Below are 20,270 nucleotides of genomic sequence, written 5' to 3' on the forward strand. Positions count from 1 at the left end.
ATAGGATTTAATTTGGGATAATTACCTTAGTGACTTTCATATTAATTAACTCATTAAATGATTGTTCTGGTATTTGTAAAAATCTGTATATTTTTATAATACTTAAAGTTGAATCCAATAGGGATTGTATTTTCTAATGAAAATAGGTAGCTTAACTTTTTATGCTTTTTAACTATCTGACTTTTTCAGCATATTATTGATGTTTTATTTACATAAACAACTACTGGTTTCTTCATATATCTATAGACCAAGAATTTGGTGAGAATTTTAGTTTATCATGCTCTTATTTTGGTTCTCTAAGCTTTTTTTCCTTACTTATACTAGATTAATACTCTCCTTCTTAAATGAAATCATAAGTGAATAAACACTGTCTTTTTAAATAATCTTACCCAGTTGACTCATGTATTTTGATACTGATTTATCTGTAGAACCCTTATGTTAACTCAGCTTTAGCTTATGAATGTGACTATTCACTGCATATCTGAAGGAAAATGACCAAATTGTGGAAGTTTGGTTGTGTTCCAAATAGTACAGTTAATGGTTCTTTAATATTTAATTGATATCCTTGTCATAAACTGCAGTTCTGAAGCAAAATTGCTATAATCTTTAGCCTTGCTTATACATCAAACATTATGACTCTTCATTTGTAACTCCATCATTATGTAATCAAATTTGTAACTAAGATGTTAGTGAAAATGACTTTATAGAAGACAAAACTGATTTAGCCAAAGCCTGCAATCCTAGACCACTGATCTTTTCAAGTGATTGCATGATGAATTGAGATGGAATGGGAAGTGGTTCTAGTAAAGGAAAGAAGCTATAATTATGGACTGTCTGGAAAGGGTTAGTAGAAAGGATGAAGATGAAATTTTTCTGCATATTTCACATTCAAATGAAATATGCAGAAAAAATCAAGAATACAGGAAGTCAATCTGCATTAAAGCTGTTATTTAGAACTGGACTAATACATTAGATAACAAATTATTAAATACCTAATAGGCTAAAAGTAAAAGATATACTCACTGTTCTCAGGGTTCTAAACTATTTGAAAGTTAACTATGATATTCTTTGCAAGCTTATAAACGTTAAAAGTCTCAGCTGTTTCTGGTTTTTTAATCTGGTGTTTTAAAAAATGCTAACACAAGATTTTGGAAACTTGTCATATGAAGAATTGTAAATGTTTCCATTGGTCAAATTAACATTTTTAAAATAAAACAAACATGCTGTATATAAGACTTCATTTGAAGTCTTATGGTCTGATGGTCCTCTTACTCTCCTCCCTCTGCCTTTTCCTATGAAATATCTCTTTCATATGAAAAAAATTTTTAAACCTTTTAGGGCAAGGAGACCTTGTTGCTCACCTTGTATTGGAACAGGGACCTTTCTTCTCAACCTAGATTCATCAGAAGACTTCATTCTTTCTCTTTGAAATGATACTATAAAAAGGCATTGAAGTAACAGACTGGCCCATAAAATTCATTTTTCAGATGTATCTCCTGAGAGTTTGGGGAAAATTGAACAAATGGAGAAGACATTATGGAAGCAGGATCTATAGGACTTAAATATAAATGAAGGGCAAGAAATGAGGAGGAATGAGTATTTCTGAAATTCTTAGTTGGAGAGATTGAGAAAAATGGTGATATCATTGAAGTGGGAAAGGTCAGGAGAAGAAACAACTTTGGGGGAGAAGGATATCAGTTTTAGTTGTTCTTTTGTTTGTTGGTGAGCCTGAGGTCATTCTCAGATATCTTGAGTGGAGATTTCTAGTATGCTTTAGAAAAGATGACTTATAGGTTAAGATTAGAAATATGAATTTAGGAATTTAATTTCTGGTAAATATGGCCATTGAGGTAGAGTTTGTTTGAGTGGAAAAGAAAGATAATGGTGAGTGTGTATAGTATTACTAGAAGAGAGAGACTAGTATAAAATAACCAGGAAAATGTTTTAATAATCAGGAAAGGATTTCAGTAATGAAACATTTATTTTCCTTTGTTTAAATTCACTCATATTATTTGAAACACTCCTCATTCATTCATTTTCATTCATGTGCAGTAATAGTTTGTAGTGATAAAACAGTATGTTCTAGGCGGGCTTCCCAGGTGGCACAGTGGTAAAGATCCACGCACCAATGCAGGAGATGCAGGAGACACAGGTTCGATCCCTGAATCAGGAAGATCCTCTATAGTTGGAAATGGCAACCTGCTCCAGTATTCTTGCCTAGAAAATTCCATGGACAGGGAAGCCTGGCAGGCTACAATCCATAGAGTTGCAAAGAGTCAGACACGACTGAGCGATGAGAACACACTCATGTTCTATGCATTAGGCTGAAAATTTGCATGTATTCTCATTTAGTTATAATAGTCCTTGAGGTAGGTGGTATTATTATTACCCCATCTTCTAACTGAGATAGCAGAGAGTTAGAGGTGGTAAATGACTTATGTAAAGTCATACAAGTGAAAAGCAGTGAGCTACAAATTGAACCTAGGTCTACTTAACTCAAGAATCAAGTTCTTAATCACTACTGATAACATATGCTGACTCCCAAACAGTTCAGTAAAGCATTTCCTGCTTGTTGACAGATAGTAGTACCGTGGTAGACCTTTAAAAAATGATATTAAGAACATCTTTAAATTTCTGTCACTTTTCACTTATTTCTTAATGATGCTTTAAAATAATATACATCTCACTGAAGTTTTCTGTTTTACTTTGGTACTTGAGCTCTGTCTTGATTTGTATATATTCTAGGGTCAGTGATGAAAAGGATGCACGAGGGTATCTTCAAGCCTTAGCTTCTAAAATGACTGAAGAATTGGAAGCTTTAAGAAACTCCAGCTTGGGGACCCGAGCAACAGTAAGCTCTACCATCTAGCCAACAGGCTTATTATATTAGTTGGGGTGAAGGCTCAGAAAACACTGTAATGAATCTGAGTAATTATATCAGTGTTTCTAGTTTTTGCCTCCTGGAAAGTTTTTCATAAGAAATCATTCCAAGTTCCTCCAGTTTAAGAAATTATAATACATAGTTGCTTAGCTGTCATTTGTATGGCTAACCATTAATGGTAATAACCATGAAAAATAAATGTATTTATAATGAGTCTAGTTATTTCTGAATTTAATGAAAATGTATTTTCACAAGTAATAAATATATCTCTTTTATTCTGTAATTAGGGCAAGATAGTTCTTTTAAGTACTTTCAAAATTCACTTATATTACTGAACTTAAATGTAAAAATAGAATAGAACTAAAAGCACAGTCATGTTGTCTCATAGGATATGCCCTGGAAAATGCGACGTTTTGCAAAACTGGATATGTCAGCCAGACTGGAGTTACAGTCAGCTCTGGATGCAGAAATAAGAGCCAAACAGGCCATCCAAGAAGAGCTGAATAAAGTTAAAGCATCTAACATCATAACAGAATGGTAAGACTCTATAGTCCCACTAGAGTGATTTCTGATTTGATCCAAAAGTATCTGGAGAGAAATTACATATTTCGTTTCCTACCTATCACTTTTTTTTTTTTAAATGATGACCCCCAAAAAACTGTGAATGTGTGAAAATGAATTGATTCTTTTAGGCCTTTATGCAGTAATGCAGTAATGGGACTTTAATACAGCTCTATTTCTATCTGACTTGTTCTTAAAGTGGAATTAATAGTATTAATATTCTATTATTTGCTTTTCCCTTTTTTGTATAATTTAGTTCATTTTCAAATTTTGTAGTATTAAATTCAAAATTATCTCTTGGTCAAGAATATTACATTAGTATTAAAATGTAGCATAGAGTCAGAACAAAATATAGTCATCTGTAATTTCTGGCCTCTACCATAGATTTTTTATAAATGAAGGTTCTAGTGATGATGAATTTCACAGTGGTATAATATATTTAAATTATAATTTTTTCTTACTATGTTTAAAAAAAGTATATCCTCCACACTCTTCAAGACAGTTAGCTAATTAATACATTCCCTCCACTGTTATCACAGCAGTAGACCAAATCATACTCTGAATAAATGATAAAAGGAAAATCATAATTGGATTGGTTCAAGAATAAGTCAGTGTAGGTGATACGGAGGAACAGTAGAAAGTGCATGTTACAAATCAAAATACAAATAGAAAAATCCATTCAGTGCTCAGAATACCTAAGGTTGCAAGGTCATTGAGTCACAAAAGGAAATATAGGCCCATAAATTGTTTTTAATGGTATGAAGCCTTAGTCCTTAAACTGCAGTCATTAATGTTTTTAATTATATCAGAGATGCCATGTATCTCTGATGAATTATAAATTCCTCAATTGAATTATAAATTCTTATTGTAAGTCAATTATAAATTAAATATGCTTTACTCAAATGTGCTAGTGTGACACTGAAAATGGAAAAGAACTTTTTCTGGAGAATATGAATCGATCCCAACATGAAGAACTACTAAATGTCATTCTCTGTATTGTAATTTGGAGTTAGTGAGATCTTTCTTCTTAAGCTTAGGACATAAACTTACACATTTGTTTATAAATCAGGAATACAAGTCAAACTGAAAATTATAAACTTAGTCTTATGGTTCTCTATGAAAGAAATTTAACAGAATTCTAAAGTTAATGTTTGATTTTATACATTTTTTAAATTTAATAATTTAGCTCATGACTAGCAACTTTTTCAATAAAAGGCAAGATAATAAATACTTTAGGGTTTATAGGCCACATAGTTTCTGTCTACTCAGCTGTGCTGTTGAGTATGAAAGCAGCCACAGACAGCATATAAATGAATGAGCCCAAGTGTGTTCCAATAAATCTTTATTTGCACAAGAGTAGATGACAGGCTAAATTTGTCCTTCCTGCAGTGGTTTTCAGTTCCCTACATCATCATGACTGAAATTTAAACCAAGTAAGTTCAACTACATACATGATGGCTTATTGACAAACAATATAAATAATGATATTTTTCCTTTTGTTCCCTTATTTAAGTAAACTAAAAGATTCAGAGAAGAAGAACTTGGAACTACTATCAGAAATCGAACAACTGATAAAGGACACTGAAGAGCTTAGATCTGAAAAGGGTATGGGAATGTGTTTTGCATCCATCAGGATGTAATGTTCTGTTATGAATACATTTTATTATAAAAGAATCAATTTAATGTGTAGGCAGAAGAATTCTTCACATGCATGAATATATGGTACACACGTGCACATATTTGGTAGATAAAGTCTCTGAGTTATTTTGTTGTATCTGATACACTGTTAAAGATTTCATAAGAGAAAACTCATTTTGCCATATATTCAACTGTTTTTCAGGGCCATGGACTATATCTTGAACAATATTTTTGTGATTAGAAACATTTGTTCTTTTCATATACTTTATACTATTCTCAAATGTTGTAGAGGATTCGCTCTCCAGGTAGTTGAAGAAATAATGTAGAAATAACTAGATTAATCCAATATTAGAAAAGCAATTCAATGACAACGAATTATTTTGACATCTTCTTCCATGTTTGACACTTGAATTGCTTGCCCTGTGGGATTTCTCAGAGTTTATTCCCATTTTCTTGAAAATATTACTTCAGCACGTTATAATTAATGTAAAAAGTAACTCAGAGTGCTTGGTAGCTTTATTACATGAACTTCAATTTTCTTTCCATCATGTGGGCATTAAGAATATGAAGATTTAATTTTTAAAAATTCAGAATGTTATTTTCTTAATGAAAGGATCTCTTATGTACAGTTATTAGAAATTCATTTTCCTGACAGTATTCCTGGCTGAATACTGACCTAATTAATTGACTCTAAGTTGTACTTATGTGCTGCCCTCTATTTCCCAGTCCTATGACACAGTGTGATAAAGCTGGTTGGGTCTCTCTATCTGCTTTTAAAACTGGAGGAAAGAGAGTAATCACAAAGGAGTTAACATGAAAAATGCCATTAAAAGTAGTAGATGTTCAATAATTTTTTGTTATGAATGAGAAAGGAAGGAATCCAGAAAAAGTGAATTAGGAACTCAGATTAGAAATACAAGGCATCATGCTAAAATGAGAGTCAAGCTTAATTTTCATGTATGAAGAATAGAGGGAGCTGCATTATTTAGTGAGTAGAGGAAAAAGTATATAAGACATGGAGGACCTGTGGCCCAAAAAGCAATTTATATAGAAAAGAGAACAGTGAGGAGTATGACTTAACCAGTTGGCATTGATTGCATCATTTTATAGTAGATCTAAATTTGCAAAAGAAGAAATTAAATTTATTACATTGCATGTTAGCCTATGGCTTTTATTTGAATTTTGAGCATTGCAGAATAATAAAATTTCACTGTGTTATAAAATAATGTTCTATTAAAATAATATGATGTAATATTTATATAATGAGGGCAAGGATTTTGTTTGTCTCTTTCTTTACTATTGTATCTCCAGTATCTAGACAGGCCTTGGCAAAAAACCCTCTCAGCAAATATTTATTGATGGAACAAATTTCTGTACTGCCGTGTTCAGCAACCATGGGTTATTATTAGAGAGTAATTCAAAAAAGCACATAAATTGATACCAATTTAGTGGATCAGTTTAGTCCTAATGATATGGAGATCAGAAGTGTGTATTGGTGTTTCTCCTTTTTCCTCCCTAGTATTTATCGTTATATGTATATGATTAAGAATTATTTTGGAAATTATGCAGTTAGAGTTAATACCATAGCCAAGAGATATGCATCAAATTTTTAAAAATTTATCTGAGAAAAGCTTAGGTTTAGAGTCCTCATTCTCCAGCCCTAGTTTTTCTCAGACAAACTTTTGTCATGCAATTTGTCAATAAAACAGTAAATGAAATCAGATTGAAGCCTGAGCAAAAGTTTATTCATAATTTAATAAGTTTGATTTATCACTGCATTTTTTAAATAAAAGGTTATTTGTATTGGTGTATACTATATATTTGATGAAAGTATTTCAGAAAGGAAACCTTGTTTGGTGCTAAATTACCTTAGAAAAATCAGATCTAACCAGAGTCCTATTTTTAAAAAATTTCCCAAGTCTACCAAAAGATTTAATGTGCTTTTTATGGTATACTGTATAGGAGAAGAAATTCAAGAACTCAAGTAAGTCAAGAAACAAGTATTTCCTAGAGGTTGATGTAGTTTAACTATTGAGTGATAGTACAAGAAACACTAATGTATTTTAGTTTTTTTAATTTGTGGAGTTAATAAAGTTAATTCGTTTTAAAATATGGTAGTTTGCGAGCAGCTTTTTAATATATTCAGACAGGAAAGGTCATCCATGAAAATTAGTGTTAATTGCTCTAGTTTTAAGAAAAGTTGCTGCTGTCTTCTAGGTATAGAGCACCAAGACTCACAGCATTCTTTCTTGGCATTTTTGAATACGCCTACCGATGCTCTGGATCAATTTGAAGTAAGTATTAAACCTTTCAGATATCCCCTGTGGTCGATTTAAAATTTACTTTGTGATTTAAAATTTATTTGCAATAAAACTTTTATTGCATCCCATATAAGAGGACCTAGAATCTTATATAAACAAAAATGTATTATGAAAGAAATACATGTCCTGCAATATTATGGAAACTTTAATCATAAACTTTTCTTGTATTTAAGAGAAATCTAAGATCTAAATAAGAGGGTCATTATAAGATTTAAAAGAAATTTCATCTCTTTCCCTGAGGAACAGTAAGTTTAGAACAGATCCTAACTTTAAATAATTTTAACTTTTTATTCCTCCAAAGCAAAGGGCCACAATAAAAAAAAGCAAGTGAAAATGTCAGAGCTCACAATAGGGTAATGCTGGTTCCAGTTCCAAATCAATACAGTTGTTTAGAAGTATACCAAAGGAATGCTTTTTGTTCAAAGTATTGCATGTAGAGTTTATTTGGCACACTCCAGAATAGTGCGATAGTGACTGTATGACCCTGTCCTTCTTTGGTACTTAAATTCTTTGCTAGAAAAAAGCTTATGGTTGAACTTTTTAATCTCAGAAAAAAATTTGTTAGTAATTATATCTTAATCAACAGATAATTGTACATATCTGAGCAAGGCAGTGTTGTAGTGCTGACAGAATCCACGAAGCCCTGCCCCTCAGGAGCCGTACTCTCTAGCGGGGACAGTTAGAAGGCAGAGGTTCTGTTGTTTACCTTTAGTTGTTACCTTTTAAAGTGCTTCCATTTAATTTAATTAGTCATGACTTGCCATGAGCTTCAACTTATTACACCTTGAGCACAGTGTATGAATTGTATTTGATTCTTTTGGGAAAGGGAAAAAGAATCACTCTTTAAAACGTATTTAATGAATTTCTAAGTTTCTTGAGAAACAATGACAGTGACTGCTTTTCTCATTTATTTATTTGAATTAATGTCATTTGCCTTTCAATTGTTCTACAAAATTTTTGATTTATTATTTGTTCTTATTAAATTGCTTCATCCATATTTTCTATTTTTTTATTGCTGTATTCGTTAAATAGGATTCCTTTTCTTCTTCCTCATCTTCACTGATTGATTTTTTGGATGACGTAAGTCTTTGATTTTCAAACAAATGCATCCTTCAGTAAAAAAGATCAGTGAATTGATATGAAGAATTTACCTAGTAATGCAGTCAGTTTTAGAAATATCACACTTGATAATTTGTGAGCCAAAATGTGCTTCTTTCTTACTTTAAATACAACGAAGAGTTATCATTATTAAGTATAATAAAATAAAAATGTACTTTAAAAAAATGCATTGGCCATCAGAGAATCTCTGTAGTTCCATTCTTTGCAACAGTTCTGAAGACTGGAATGCTTATTTGATTATTGTCACTATATAGCTATATAGATACAAATAATTGCTCATTTTTGTTTTTCAAGGCAGTTTCTATTTCACATTTCCCTTTTCTTTCCAGCAGTTTGCTACTTGGTTTATATGTTAGTTAAAAGTAAGCCTCTGGTGGTATAATAAAAAGTGACGTTTTATTAACTCTTCCAATAGAGTTTATCATACATAACACATTAGTTGAGTGCAAATCGGTTTTTAATGCTGGCAGAATCTATCTTCTAATGTGAAAATTGATTTTAGTTAACATATGCACTGTAAATTGACTGCATTATCATTTTCTCTCCTAAATTAATTCTATAAATTTAATAATTTAGAAGTTCCTAATGTATATTGTTCTTTTACAGAAATACCTGACATATACATTCTCTATTCTGCTTTAAATGGCACAGTAATTCTTGTTGTAAAGCATTGTATTTTCCTATTGAGCATTCTATCTTTACAGAAATTAGGAAATAAAATGGGTTCAGATGCAAATGCAGTGCATATAACTTTTTTAAATCAGGGGAAACTCTTTTAATGTTTTATTTTTTGTGTTTTGTTAAATATAATTCTTACATTGAAAAGAGTATTAAGCATAATTTTTTACTAAAGAAAAATCCTGATCTATAGTTTTGAGTGTTTCTTTTTGTATTTCTTGAAATATTTATACCAGAATGTGCACCTTTTCATTCCAAATGGAAACTGTTTTACTACTCTTGAGATACATAATTATACTAGTTATGGTTTTTTAAAGTGTGATTAAAAAGAAAACTTTCTTGATATATAATAATATTTGATATTATAATCTAATGTATATTTTACTAAAATATTCCGTATGGTATTTCCGTATAGGTAACATTCACCTTAAAAAGAATGGAAAGGAAATCTGAACAAATATTTTAATTGTTCTTTCTTCTAGAACACCATTTTCATTTTTCTTTCTAACAAACTCTTTTCTACATCCCTTTTTCTCTCACAAAAAAATCTCTGAGTGTAAAGCGCAGGAGTAGTATGTATTTTGGTAAATAGATTAGCTCCTCTCAACAAAAGCACACTTCAGCCCCCTGCGGTCTCCTCTCTGCTCTCACATACTGTCTGCCGCCGCCACCCCGCTGCAGTGTCTAATCTTCCCACTGACACTCATGCTCCAGGAATATCCTTTCTTATCCTTCCCCCACTGTTACTCAGCATAGATTCATCGATTCAATTCAGTTCAAGTCAGATCTAAATTGTAAAGCGTTACAAAGGAACTCCTATTATAAAGTAAGCAGGAGCTAAGTTCACAAAGACTGCCGAATCTTTTTGATTCAGGCTCCAGCTCTTTAAGGGCATGGTTTTTCGCTCATTTGCTTCCTAAGCACTTTCCTCTCCATTTATTGCTGAAGCACTCAAGTTGATTCAAATCCTGTCGCTGCCACTTTCTTGGTATATAATTTGGAGCAAGATATCTAACCTTTCTGTGCATTGGTTTGCTTATTGGACAAACAGGGATAATAATAGTACTAATCTCATAAGCTTGTTTGCAAATTTAAAGTGACAATGTATTTAATGCCCTCAATGATGTTGGTTATTATTTCATTACTCTTAATAGGCCAGTTCCCCTCCATTGCTGTGTTCTCTTTAGCTTCCTTTCGTGTTCACAATTTCAGTTTCACTTGAGTACTTTCTAAGCTCTTTAACACTCAGCCTTCCAGTCACCACCAATATAAATCACTATACTTTCCTCCTATTGAATCACATTGCTATTGGAAATGATTTTTCGTGTCAGGATGAAGACTATCCGTAAGCTGCCATTAAAAAAAAAATTTTTGTATTCTTAATTCATATTTTATGGCATAAACCTCTTATTTCTCCTCATAGTTTATAACTGTGACTACCCTTCCCATCGTTATCATCCATTTCATCCCCAAGGTCATAATAGAATAATGGTATTCAGTCTTTGGCATGCTTAGGTTCAGCATCGAAGGTATTTAGTATTAATATATAAAACTCAGGTTTCTTGACTTCCTTATTACTCTTAAATGCTTGGATTCTTAAAGATGAATATAAATCTTGATTGTTCTGTGTGCCCAAACCAGTTAGGCTGTTGTGCATCTTGTTTATAATATGTGACTGCCCTCTGTTACTAGGTAGACTCTATTAACTAACCCATAGAAACATCCTCTGCTCATTCTTTTCTGTTTTCTGTCTCATTGCTATAGAAAAGAAAAATATTGTTCTGAAGACCTAAAATTGAATTGCAGCTGGAATTTGTAGGTATAGGAGGGAATACGGTTAGTTTTAAGCAAAATTATACAAGTGCCGTTTTCTTTTGTGCCCACACATCACGGACCTTCTGCTGATAACCTGGTGCCCTCATGCTGCCCTCCGACTTTTCAGTGCTTTACTAGCGGTGCTTCCCCTCCTCCAAAATTACCTTCTGGCTTTATCCTTCACCCCCCGACACAAAGGCCTGTCAACACTATAATCATTTTACACAAAATAGTATGCCTAATCACTTTCCTATCTCTAGTTTTTCCTCAGTATGTTTTGTCTGTTATTCAAAATTCAGATGAATGCTGGAATTTGTGGCAGTCTTGGAAGACGTTTGGAACAAGTTGCTTACCTTTTAAGTTACACTGTTTAGACAGCTCTTAACAGAAGAGAAAGAGCATTTGTAACACCAGTCTTTCCTTCCCTCTGATTCAGACAAAGCAGAATACATTCTCCACGCTCTACTTCTGAAACTCAAAGGAGCTTAGGCATTTGGACTTTTCTACATGTAGAATAACAGACTTTTGAAGGAGAAAAGAACCCTAGAAAATCTTGAGCCCAGTGATTTTAGTCGTTATATATCACAGCACTCTCACTAGTAGATAGGTATGTTGGTGGTGGTGTTTAGTCGCTAGGTCATGTCTGACTCTTTGCAACCCCATGGACTCTAGCCTGCCAGGCTCCTCTATCTATGGGGTTTCCCAGGCAAGAATACTGGTGTGGTTTATCATTTTTCTTTTCCAGGGGATCTTCCTGATTCAAAGATCAAACCTGCGTCTCCTGCATCATAGACTGATTCTTTTTTTTTTTTTTTAATTGGAGACGAATTACTTTACAGTATTGTGGTGGTTTTTGCTGTACATTGACATGAATTAGCCATGGGTGTACATGTGTTCCCCATCCTGAACCCCGCTCCCACCTCCCTCCCCATCCCATCCCTCAGGGTCATCCCAGTTCACTGGCCCGAGCACCCTGTCTCTTGTATCGAACCTGGACTGGCGATCGGTTTCACATATGGTAGTATATGTGTTTCAATGCTATTCTCTCAAATCATCCCACCCTCGCCTTCTCCCACAGAGTCCAGAAGTCTCTTCTTTACATCTGTGTCTCTTTTGCTGTCTCGCATATAGGGTCATCGCTACCATCTTTCTAAATTCCATATATATGCATTAATATACTGTATTGGTGTTTTTCTTTCTGACTTACTTCATTCTGTATAACAGGCTCCAGTTTCATCCACCTCATTAGAACTGATTGAAATGCATTCTTTTTAATAGCTGAGTAATACTCCATTGTGTATATGTACCATAGCTTTCTTATCCATTCGTCTGCCAGTGAACATCTAGCTTGCTTCCATGTCTTGGCTATTGTAAACAGTGCTGCGATGAACATTGGGCTACACGTGTCTCTTTCAATTCGTGTTTCTTTGGTGTGTATGCCCAACAGTGGGATTGCTGGGTTGTATGGCAGTTCTATTTCCAGTTTTTAAAGGACTCTCCACACTGTTCTCCATAGTGGCTGTACTAGTTTGTATTCCCACCAACAGTGTAAGAGGGTTTCACTGAGCCATCTGGGAAGCCCAATAGATATGTTACTCTCCTATTAGTGACAGTGACTAGGATTCTCAGTCTTAGGAATAATAGGGATGTGTTGATAAATGGATTATGTATGGCATTCTTTAGGGCAGATAAAAGGGAGGTGAGTTAATTTTGAAAGAAACTGAGGCCATTTTGATAAGTAGTCTCTTCGGTAAGGCATTCCTATATGAGCCAGTAAGACAGCAGTCAAACAGACACCAGGATCCCTTCTGCTGTGGAAATGATTTCCTCTTTTACCCTCCTCTTTCCTCCCAGCCTGACTTGCCCAATCGTAGACTGCCTGAGATACTACATATCAGGTCCAGCCTCATCTCTAGGTTACAGGTGGGGAGCAGTGGAGCTCACCAGCTCGAATTTTCCACTTCTGTTCCCTTTGTTCCCATGGTAGCAGATCAAGGAATCATTTCAGACTAAGCTTACAGAAACTTCCCATTCTGTTCAACTTATTTTCTCCTTTTCAAGTGAACCCCCAAAATACTTGACTATATTAAAGGAGTACTAAGTACAGTTATATAAATGAATTAGTTGCTGTTTATATTTGATAAACATATTGTCATATATTAAGTATATGCCAGGTAAATTTTGAGTTTTATTAAATTACAGGTGTACTCTCTGTTCATTTAGGCGAAGTTCACAGATGTGGAAATTGCCCACTTATCTGGCAAATGAGAATGCACCATCTTGCTCTTTGGAGGTTGTCTTACTCTGGTGTACTGAGTAAAAAAGTTAATCAAGGGATTAATGCTCTAGAATATAAAGGTCAGACATAAAGGAATAAAGATAAAACATTTAGTCCAATTGTCTAGTACTCCTAATGTGTTCTTTTCTTGCATTCTGGGATATTAAGAGAAGAGTAGCCTGAAAGTATTGGCAAGCTGAGTTCTACTGTTGGTTTTGGCGTTCTATAAAAGCTTATTAAGGTGTCCCAAAATATGTAATTTCAGTCCTGACTCCCTAGGAGGTTCCTTCATGTATGTTTTGCTTTTTACATTGTTCTCCCCGCAGCTTCTCTCATATTCTGTCATAAGCAGCCACAGAAATCTGCAACTTGGCAGCATGGGTTAACTGATTCTGGGAAAAGTTGCTCACACATGAGAATCAGTGAAAGATGAAATTCTGAAACATGCATTGTAAAGAGTTTTTAATCCTATGACTGAAGCTAGGCCTAGATCCTTCTAAGAAATAACGAAATTTCTATAATTTCCTCCTTTAATTCTTGTTTTTTAAAATTTCCACATATTAAGTCCAACCTGACTTGAAATTCTCACATTCAGAAGATTGTCACATGTAATCTTCTCTATTTTAGGCAGCATGTTATATTATATATTATATATCATATATTATATCAATAATATATTTGGGTAACTAGAGGGAAACAGTCATGACTATGTAGTCTTTTATCTCTTCTGTTTTTTATTAAATAAGACCTCTGAAATACATTAACTGAAACCTTAGAATCTATTAGCCAAACTCTGTGTCCATAAGATAAATTACTTCTTTTCATTTCTGCCTATCATGCTTACTCCCATAATCAGCCTTGAAGTTCTGGTGGCAGTTTATAGATCTAGATATAAAATGGTATATGATTGCACACTTAAGAAAATGTACTGGTTTCCAGTGCTTGCTATGAGACCCAATGTCAGTGTTTTTAGAAAACCATGGTATGTGTGGGTATGTTCAAGAGGTTTAAGAGTGTGTGTGTTTTCCTCTAATTGTACCATCAGGAAAGTGTAACTTGCCCTTTTCTACTGAAAATGTAAAAATGGTCTGATTTCTACATAGCCACTTGGGGAAGAACATTATTACAATGGTGATTTAGTATCACTGTTAGCTTGGAAAACCTCTTGTCCTTCATATGCAAAGATAGTTTTGAGAGACATTTTGACTTGTTTTGCATGTAGTGGTAATATAATTTGAGTTATTCCATGTTCTTATGATTTTAACATAATCGGAACTTTCAGAATATGTATAGCCAATATGTAAGGGTTTCTCTATGTTCAATATTTTAGCACTTTTTACATGTGTGGTACTCTGCTGTGCACAGTGGTAGATACTAAGATAAATCAGACATAGAAGTAGACCTCAAATACTTATTATTAGAAAAAATAAATACACTGTTAAGTACTATGTGAAGTAGAAAATGGTGAATGCCATAAGAAATATTTAGGTTAAATATCATATAATTTCAGAAGGATTTATTCAGTATTTATTAAGAATTTTTAAGTTTACAAGTTTTATGCTAAGCATAATACAGTATTATCTGCCCTTAAGGATCTGATCTGATGGAAAAGACATTAAATAATTATAACACCCATGGAAGAAGTACAATAATAAAAGATACAGACTGCATATCATGGGAGTAGAAAGGAGATATTAAGGAGCTTATGAACTCTGGGAGTTAGTGAGGGACAGGGAGGCCTGGCGTGCTGCGATTCATGGGGTCGCAAAGAGTCGGACACGACTGAGCGACTGATCTGATCTGATCTGATTTAATCAGTCCCATATGTAATAATTATTAAAAGTCTTAACAGAGGAGAAAGGTGGCCAGCTTCCTTTTGGACAAGTTAAATATGAGGTGCCTGAGGGACATGCACGTGGAAATGTTCAACAGATAGTTTTCTAGATGAGTCAGCAGCTTAAGGAAAAGGAGAGAACAGGAACTGGCAGTACAAATTTGGGAATGGTCAACATAGTTGAAACTAGATTGAGATCTGCCAGGGAGGGATTGTATTAGGTTGGTACAAAAGTAATTGTGGTTTTGGACTGTGAATTTTAGTTCATTGTAACTAGATTCAAACCCGTCTTTATTAATCAAAATAGCAACCATTACAATCAACACATTTTTACCAATGAGAAATAAGTTTTTATTCCTGTAGCATAAAAATCCATGGTTCGGGGTTGAATGAACTCTTGGGAAGCATTTTCTGCCTCCTGCTGGTGGTGGAAGCATTTTCCCTACAAAAAATTGTCAAGATGCTTGGAGAAGTGGTAGTCGGTTGACAAGATGTCAGGTGAATATGGCAGATGAGGCAAAAGTTTGTAGCCCAGTTTGTTCAACTTTTGGAGTGTTGGTTGTGCGATGTGCTGTCAGGCATTGTCATGGAGAAGAATTGGGCCCATTCTGTTGACCAGTTCTGGCTGCAGGCATTGCAGTTTTCAGTGCATCTCATCAATTTGCCGAGCCTACTTCACAGATGTAATGGTTTCGCCAGGATTCAGAAAGCTGTAGTGGATCAGATGGGTAGCAGAAAACCAAAAACTGACCATGACCTCTTTTTGGTGCAAGTTTGGCTTTGGGAAGTGCTTTGGAACTTCTTCTTGGTCCAACCACTGAGCTGGTCATTGCTGATTTCACATAAAATCCACTTTTCGTCACACATTACAATTTGATTGAGAAATGGTTCATTGTTGTTGCATAGAATACAATGACAATTTCTCTATTTTCAGTCAGCTCCTGAGGCACCCATTTGTAGAGCATTTTCACTCTTTCCCATTTGCTGCAAATGCCGAATGACCATAGAATGGTTGATGTTGAGTTCTTAGGCAACTTCTTGTGTAGTTGTAAGAGGATCAGCTTTGATGATGGCTCTCAGTTGGTCATTGTCAACTTCAATGGCTGGTCACTACACTCCTCATCTTCAAGGCTCTTGTCTCCTTTGCAAAACTTGAAGCACCCCTGCACTGTATGTTCATTAGCAGTTCTTGGGCCAAATGTGTTGTTGATGTTGCGAGTTGTCTCCACTGCTTTACAACCCATTTTGAACTCGAATAAAAAAAAAAAATCACTCGAGTGTACTTTTTGTCTAATGTCATTTCTGTAGTCTAAAATAAATACAAAATAAACAGTGTGTAATAAGTCATTAGCAAAAAAAAAAAAGGGCAAGAAATGTGTTTTAAAATGGTATATGGCATAACCACATTTATTTAAGAATATATTCCAGTATCAAATGGCAAAGTTCAGCAATGCAAAACTGCAGTTACTTTTACACCAACCTAGTAGCAAAAGAAAAGTGATGAGTAAGAACACAAACCCAGGATCTCTCACATTGAGAAGGGTGGAGTAATAGGACTCCACGTAAGAGGAGGAGCAGTGGTCACAGGGGATGACTCAGGAAAGTGTTGCATCACAAAAACTAAGGGAGTACAGTTTTAAGAGGAAACGGTTAGCAGCCTCAGGTACATGCAAGATGTCTGATACCATCAGACAAACAGGAGACCCTAATCCTCACAGTATTTCACTAGAGCAGGCAAAGCAGAAGCCAGATGGAGAAGTGATTGAGAGGCTCAGAAGTAGAGGCAGTGATTGTATAGCATTTTGTGGAGTCTGACTATGAAGATTTGAATCCTACCTCTGCCACTTACCAGTTTTTTGACCTGTTGCAAGTTAATCTGTTTTCTTCATGTTTAAAATGGAGATTGTAATACCTTATATTAATTCTTCTATGAGGATTCTGAAAGTTAATGCATGTAAAGTTCTTTAAAAAGTACCTGTATATATTTTACATGTGATAGATGTTAGCTATTATCATTACTAAGGAAGAGAGAGGAGAGATTAAATGTTTGCTAGAGAAAGGGCTGGTGGTTGAGTTATTAATGTTTGATTGTTTGGTTTGGGGGAGTATGGAGGGAGACAGGTACTTCCTGTTAGTAACTTGGTTTGAACCTGAGACTTTAACTTCTACTATAATGGAAGGCTGTCTGGACTAAGAAGAACCTGTTTAGAAATCTGTAGACTTTCTAATCCTAGTTTGCTGTTAACTCTTGGGTTACAGTGTTTGTCACCTACCGTTCCAATTTCCTACAGAAAGAAATAATAATTCCTGTTTACCAAGCTGCCAGTTATTGTAAAGTAAAACTGATAATCTTGAATGATGTTTCTTATCCTTGAGATTTTCTCTCAAATCTTCTGTAACTCCTGTAGACTCAGTTTATAAATTCACTCCTCTAGGTACCCATAAAAATCTTGTACATGCCCCTCCAGGTTCCCAAAAAACTTTGTACATGCCCTTATTACATCATTCGTCACATTGGTGGTGGTGTGATGCTCCCCCACCAGTCTGTGAACTGCAGTGCTCTCTATCCAGTGCCTGGCATATTACAAACCCTCAATAAACATCAGGTTGAATTGATTATAGAAAAATGAGTGGATCTGATACTTGGAAGCTCTATTGCTTGAGCATCACAAATTTCAAAAACTTTAAAAATATTTCTATGTAATTGTCTACTTATTGTTACCTTTTCTGAATTACTTAATTGTTTAATGTCAGAAAGGCAAAGGTCCTTCATTTGATTAAGCCTAATGTCTAGTCAGGATTATCAATATTGTTGAAGTAGCTTTTTGTGTTAATTCAACATCAGTAATTCTAAAGGCCTAATTGAGCACTTACCATTAAAAAGGGTAAGAATTTGGTAGTAAATGCCTGAAGCAAAACTAGTTAATTAAATGCTTTGTTTAAATGCTAACTAGCACTAAATCAGTTATTCAGATCCTTTTTGTACTCTTATTTCAAGTTGCCACCACCAACCTTTCCAGCAAAGAGATTGGCCATCACTTGATGGATCATTCCTTGGTGGGTGACTGTGCAAGGTCCAGTGAAAACTTGATTACCACTCTTAGATGGAGCCTGAACAACTTTCTTTACTTTCCTGTCTTCCAGTTTTTTCCGAAAATGCCTGTACTTTCAACCTATCAGAACTATGTCTTTATATGTATGTTTATATACTTTGTCTGTTAATACATATTAGTCATTGAGAGTCATGTGTGTAAATATTTGTAACGTAGTATTCTCCTTTCTTTGTTGAAGCGCTCTCCATCCTGTACTCCAGCTAGCAAAGGCAGACGTGTAAGAGACTACTGCACTTGTGTGCCCATCCCGATGCCCTCTACCCTCTCTTTTATCCTTTTTGCCTGTGGTTGCAGCACATGCTAATGTTTTTGTGGTGTATTACATTTATTGCATGCTTTGTGCTGCTGCTCTTGCTACTGCTACTCTGCTTTTCTGTATTTTCTTTTTTTGTTGTTTTTTTGGCTTTGGCCGCAAAGCTTTAGGAATGTTCATATAAATTTCTATAACCAAAATACTAAAATTGTAAAGTATCTTTTTTATTTTGATGGGGTGAAAAAGTGATCCTAAAGTATGCTCCCTAAATTATGCTCCCTAAATTGGCCACATACAAAGTAAATGAGTTTCTAAATAATCCAGTGTAAGCAATTATGTAGAGATTCGTAGAGATTTTAATTATGTAGAAAGAAAGCTTGGTAATTCACATCATGCAAAATTCAAAAAAGATTTTGGATAAAGTATGGATCTGACTGATTATAATTTTTATAAATCAATTCTGGAGAAATCTTTGATAGATTTTTTAGCATAGTTCAAAGCTGTATTCCCAAATACCTTGTATTTAGAGATTTGAGGCAATGATGTTGATAATCATTTATATTCTAAGATATTTCCAAGATTGAAAAAAACATTTATAGCTTTCTTTATACATGTATTGATTACAAGCTATAACCATCTTCCTGTGCTAAACCCAATCCAGTGTTTCTCAACCTGAAATGGGCAAGCCACTATCTCTATGCTGTAAATATGTCCTGAATGGGGAGTCTGTTTGTGAAAAGGTCTCAAATTTTTCTAAACCAGCCTCCACCCCAACACCAATATACACACTTTCAGACTCACTAGTTGAAAAGATAGCTGACACAGTTTGCTCTGGTTTTCATAGGTAATGTAAATAACAACATTCAAAAGGAAAATCTATGATCGATACAAATTTCAAACTTTCTCTTGTCAGCTTCATGATTTTTGGTGTTGATCAGCACCTTCAGTCCATAATTTTGGACTGGGAAAGTTCTAAAGGGAATTATCTGGTTTATGGAGGGCATGGGAAACAGTGGGTCTCTCCACAAGCAGTGGACCCACTGCTTCCTGTGCTCTTATCTTCAGGTGTGATGGACAGTTGATTGTAAAATAAACATGATTAACCCTAGCATAGCATATGTTTTCAGGCTACTGTTTAATAATGAATAAGCAGTTCAGATCCAATGGTATGGCAAGTAGAACTGCGACTTCAACTGATATCTCATTAATTAAAGAAGTTGATGAAAAGATTGCTGGTTAACTGACTTATTATTTTTATATTTGGGTATTTGGATTTGTCCAATCTGAATATATGTTAATTAGAAGAAAAGACCAAAATGTTGTGTGCTGAGTTATATTTGGTTCAAATAATTAGTCTGTGGATTGACTGCTTTATTAACTGTTTGGTTTTGAATAAGGTTATCCTTCAGAGAGATTTTCTTTTTCTGGTTAAATTTATCATTACTTATGTTTCTTGCCTTGTAGATCTCTGCCCATACAGAATATTTTGGTGAATCTTTAAATAAAAAATTTTGAGGGAAATAGCTGTTATAAGGCCCCTGCTATTTATATTTTAATCTATAGGATATAATTAAGTCACACTTTACTAGAGCCTATTGGCTTATAATTACATATGGTTTTTTAAAATGCAGATGTGATAGGCTTGGTAATTTCCTTTCCAGGCTTCCCTTAATTTTTCCTTATTGAATATTTGGCAGATAAGAAGTCAGGTAATGTCTATGAGGGAGATGATTAAAGAGTTACCAATTATTCAACAATTAAATAAAAACAGAATAATGA

The 20,270-nt window shown here is 34.3% G+C and overlaps 1 protein-coding gene across 18 annotated transcripts in view; it reads left to right on the plus strand.

The window, feature by feature from the left end:
• CDC42BPA (CDC42 binding protein kinase alpha) overlaps nt 1-20,270 on the plus strand; it is a 297,113-nt gene that overhangs the window by 230,788 nt on the left and 46,055 nt on the right. For 11 of the 18 annotated variants that reach the window (XM_044943085.2, XM_044943088.2, XM_006062427.4 and 8 more), the window contains 5 exons: nt 2,746-2,851; nt 3,270-3,418; nt 4,956-5,047; nt 7,298-7,374; nt 18,417-18,455. In XM_044943085.2, coding sequence (XP_044799020.1) covers nt 2,746-2,851; nt 3,270-3,418; nt 4,956-5,047; nt 7,298-7,374; nt 18,417-18,455 — 463 coding nt within the window. Of the gene's footprint in view, nt 1-2,745; nt 2,852-3,269; nt 3,419-4,955; nt 5,048-7,297; nt 7,375-8,433; nt 8,482-18,416; nt 18,456-20,270 lie in introns of all 18 variants that reach the window. The other 7 variants (XM_006062428.4, XM_006062435.4, XM_044943087.2 and 4 more) reach the window with 3 other exon arrangements.

This window comes from Bubalus bubalis, chromosome 5 (assembly GCF_019923935.1).
Source record: "Bubalus bubalis isolate 160015118507 breed Murrah chromosome 5, NDDB_SH_1, whole genome shotgun sequence".
Lineage (NCBI taxonomy): Eukaryota > Metazoa > Chordata > Mammalia > Artiodactyla > Bovidae > Bubalus > Bubalus bubalis.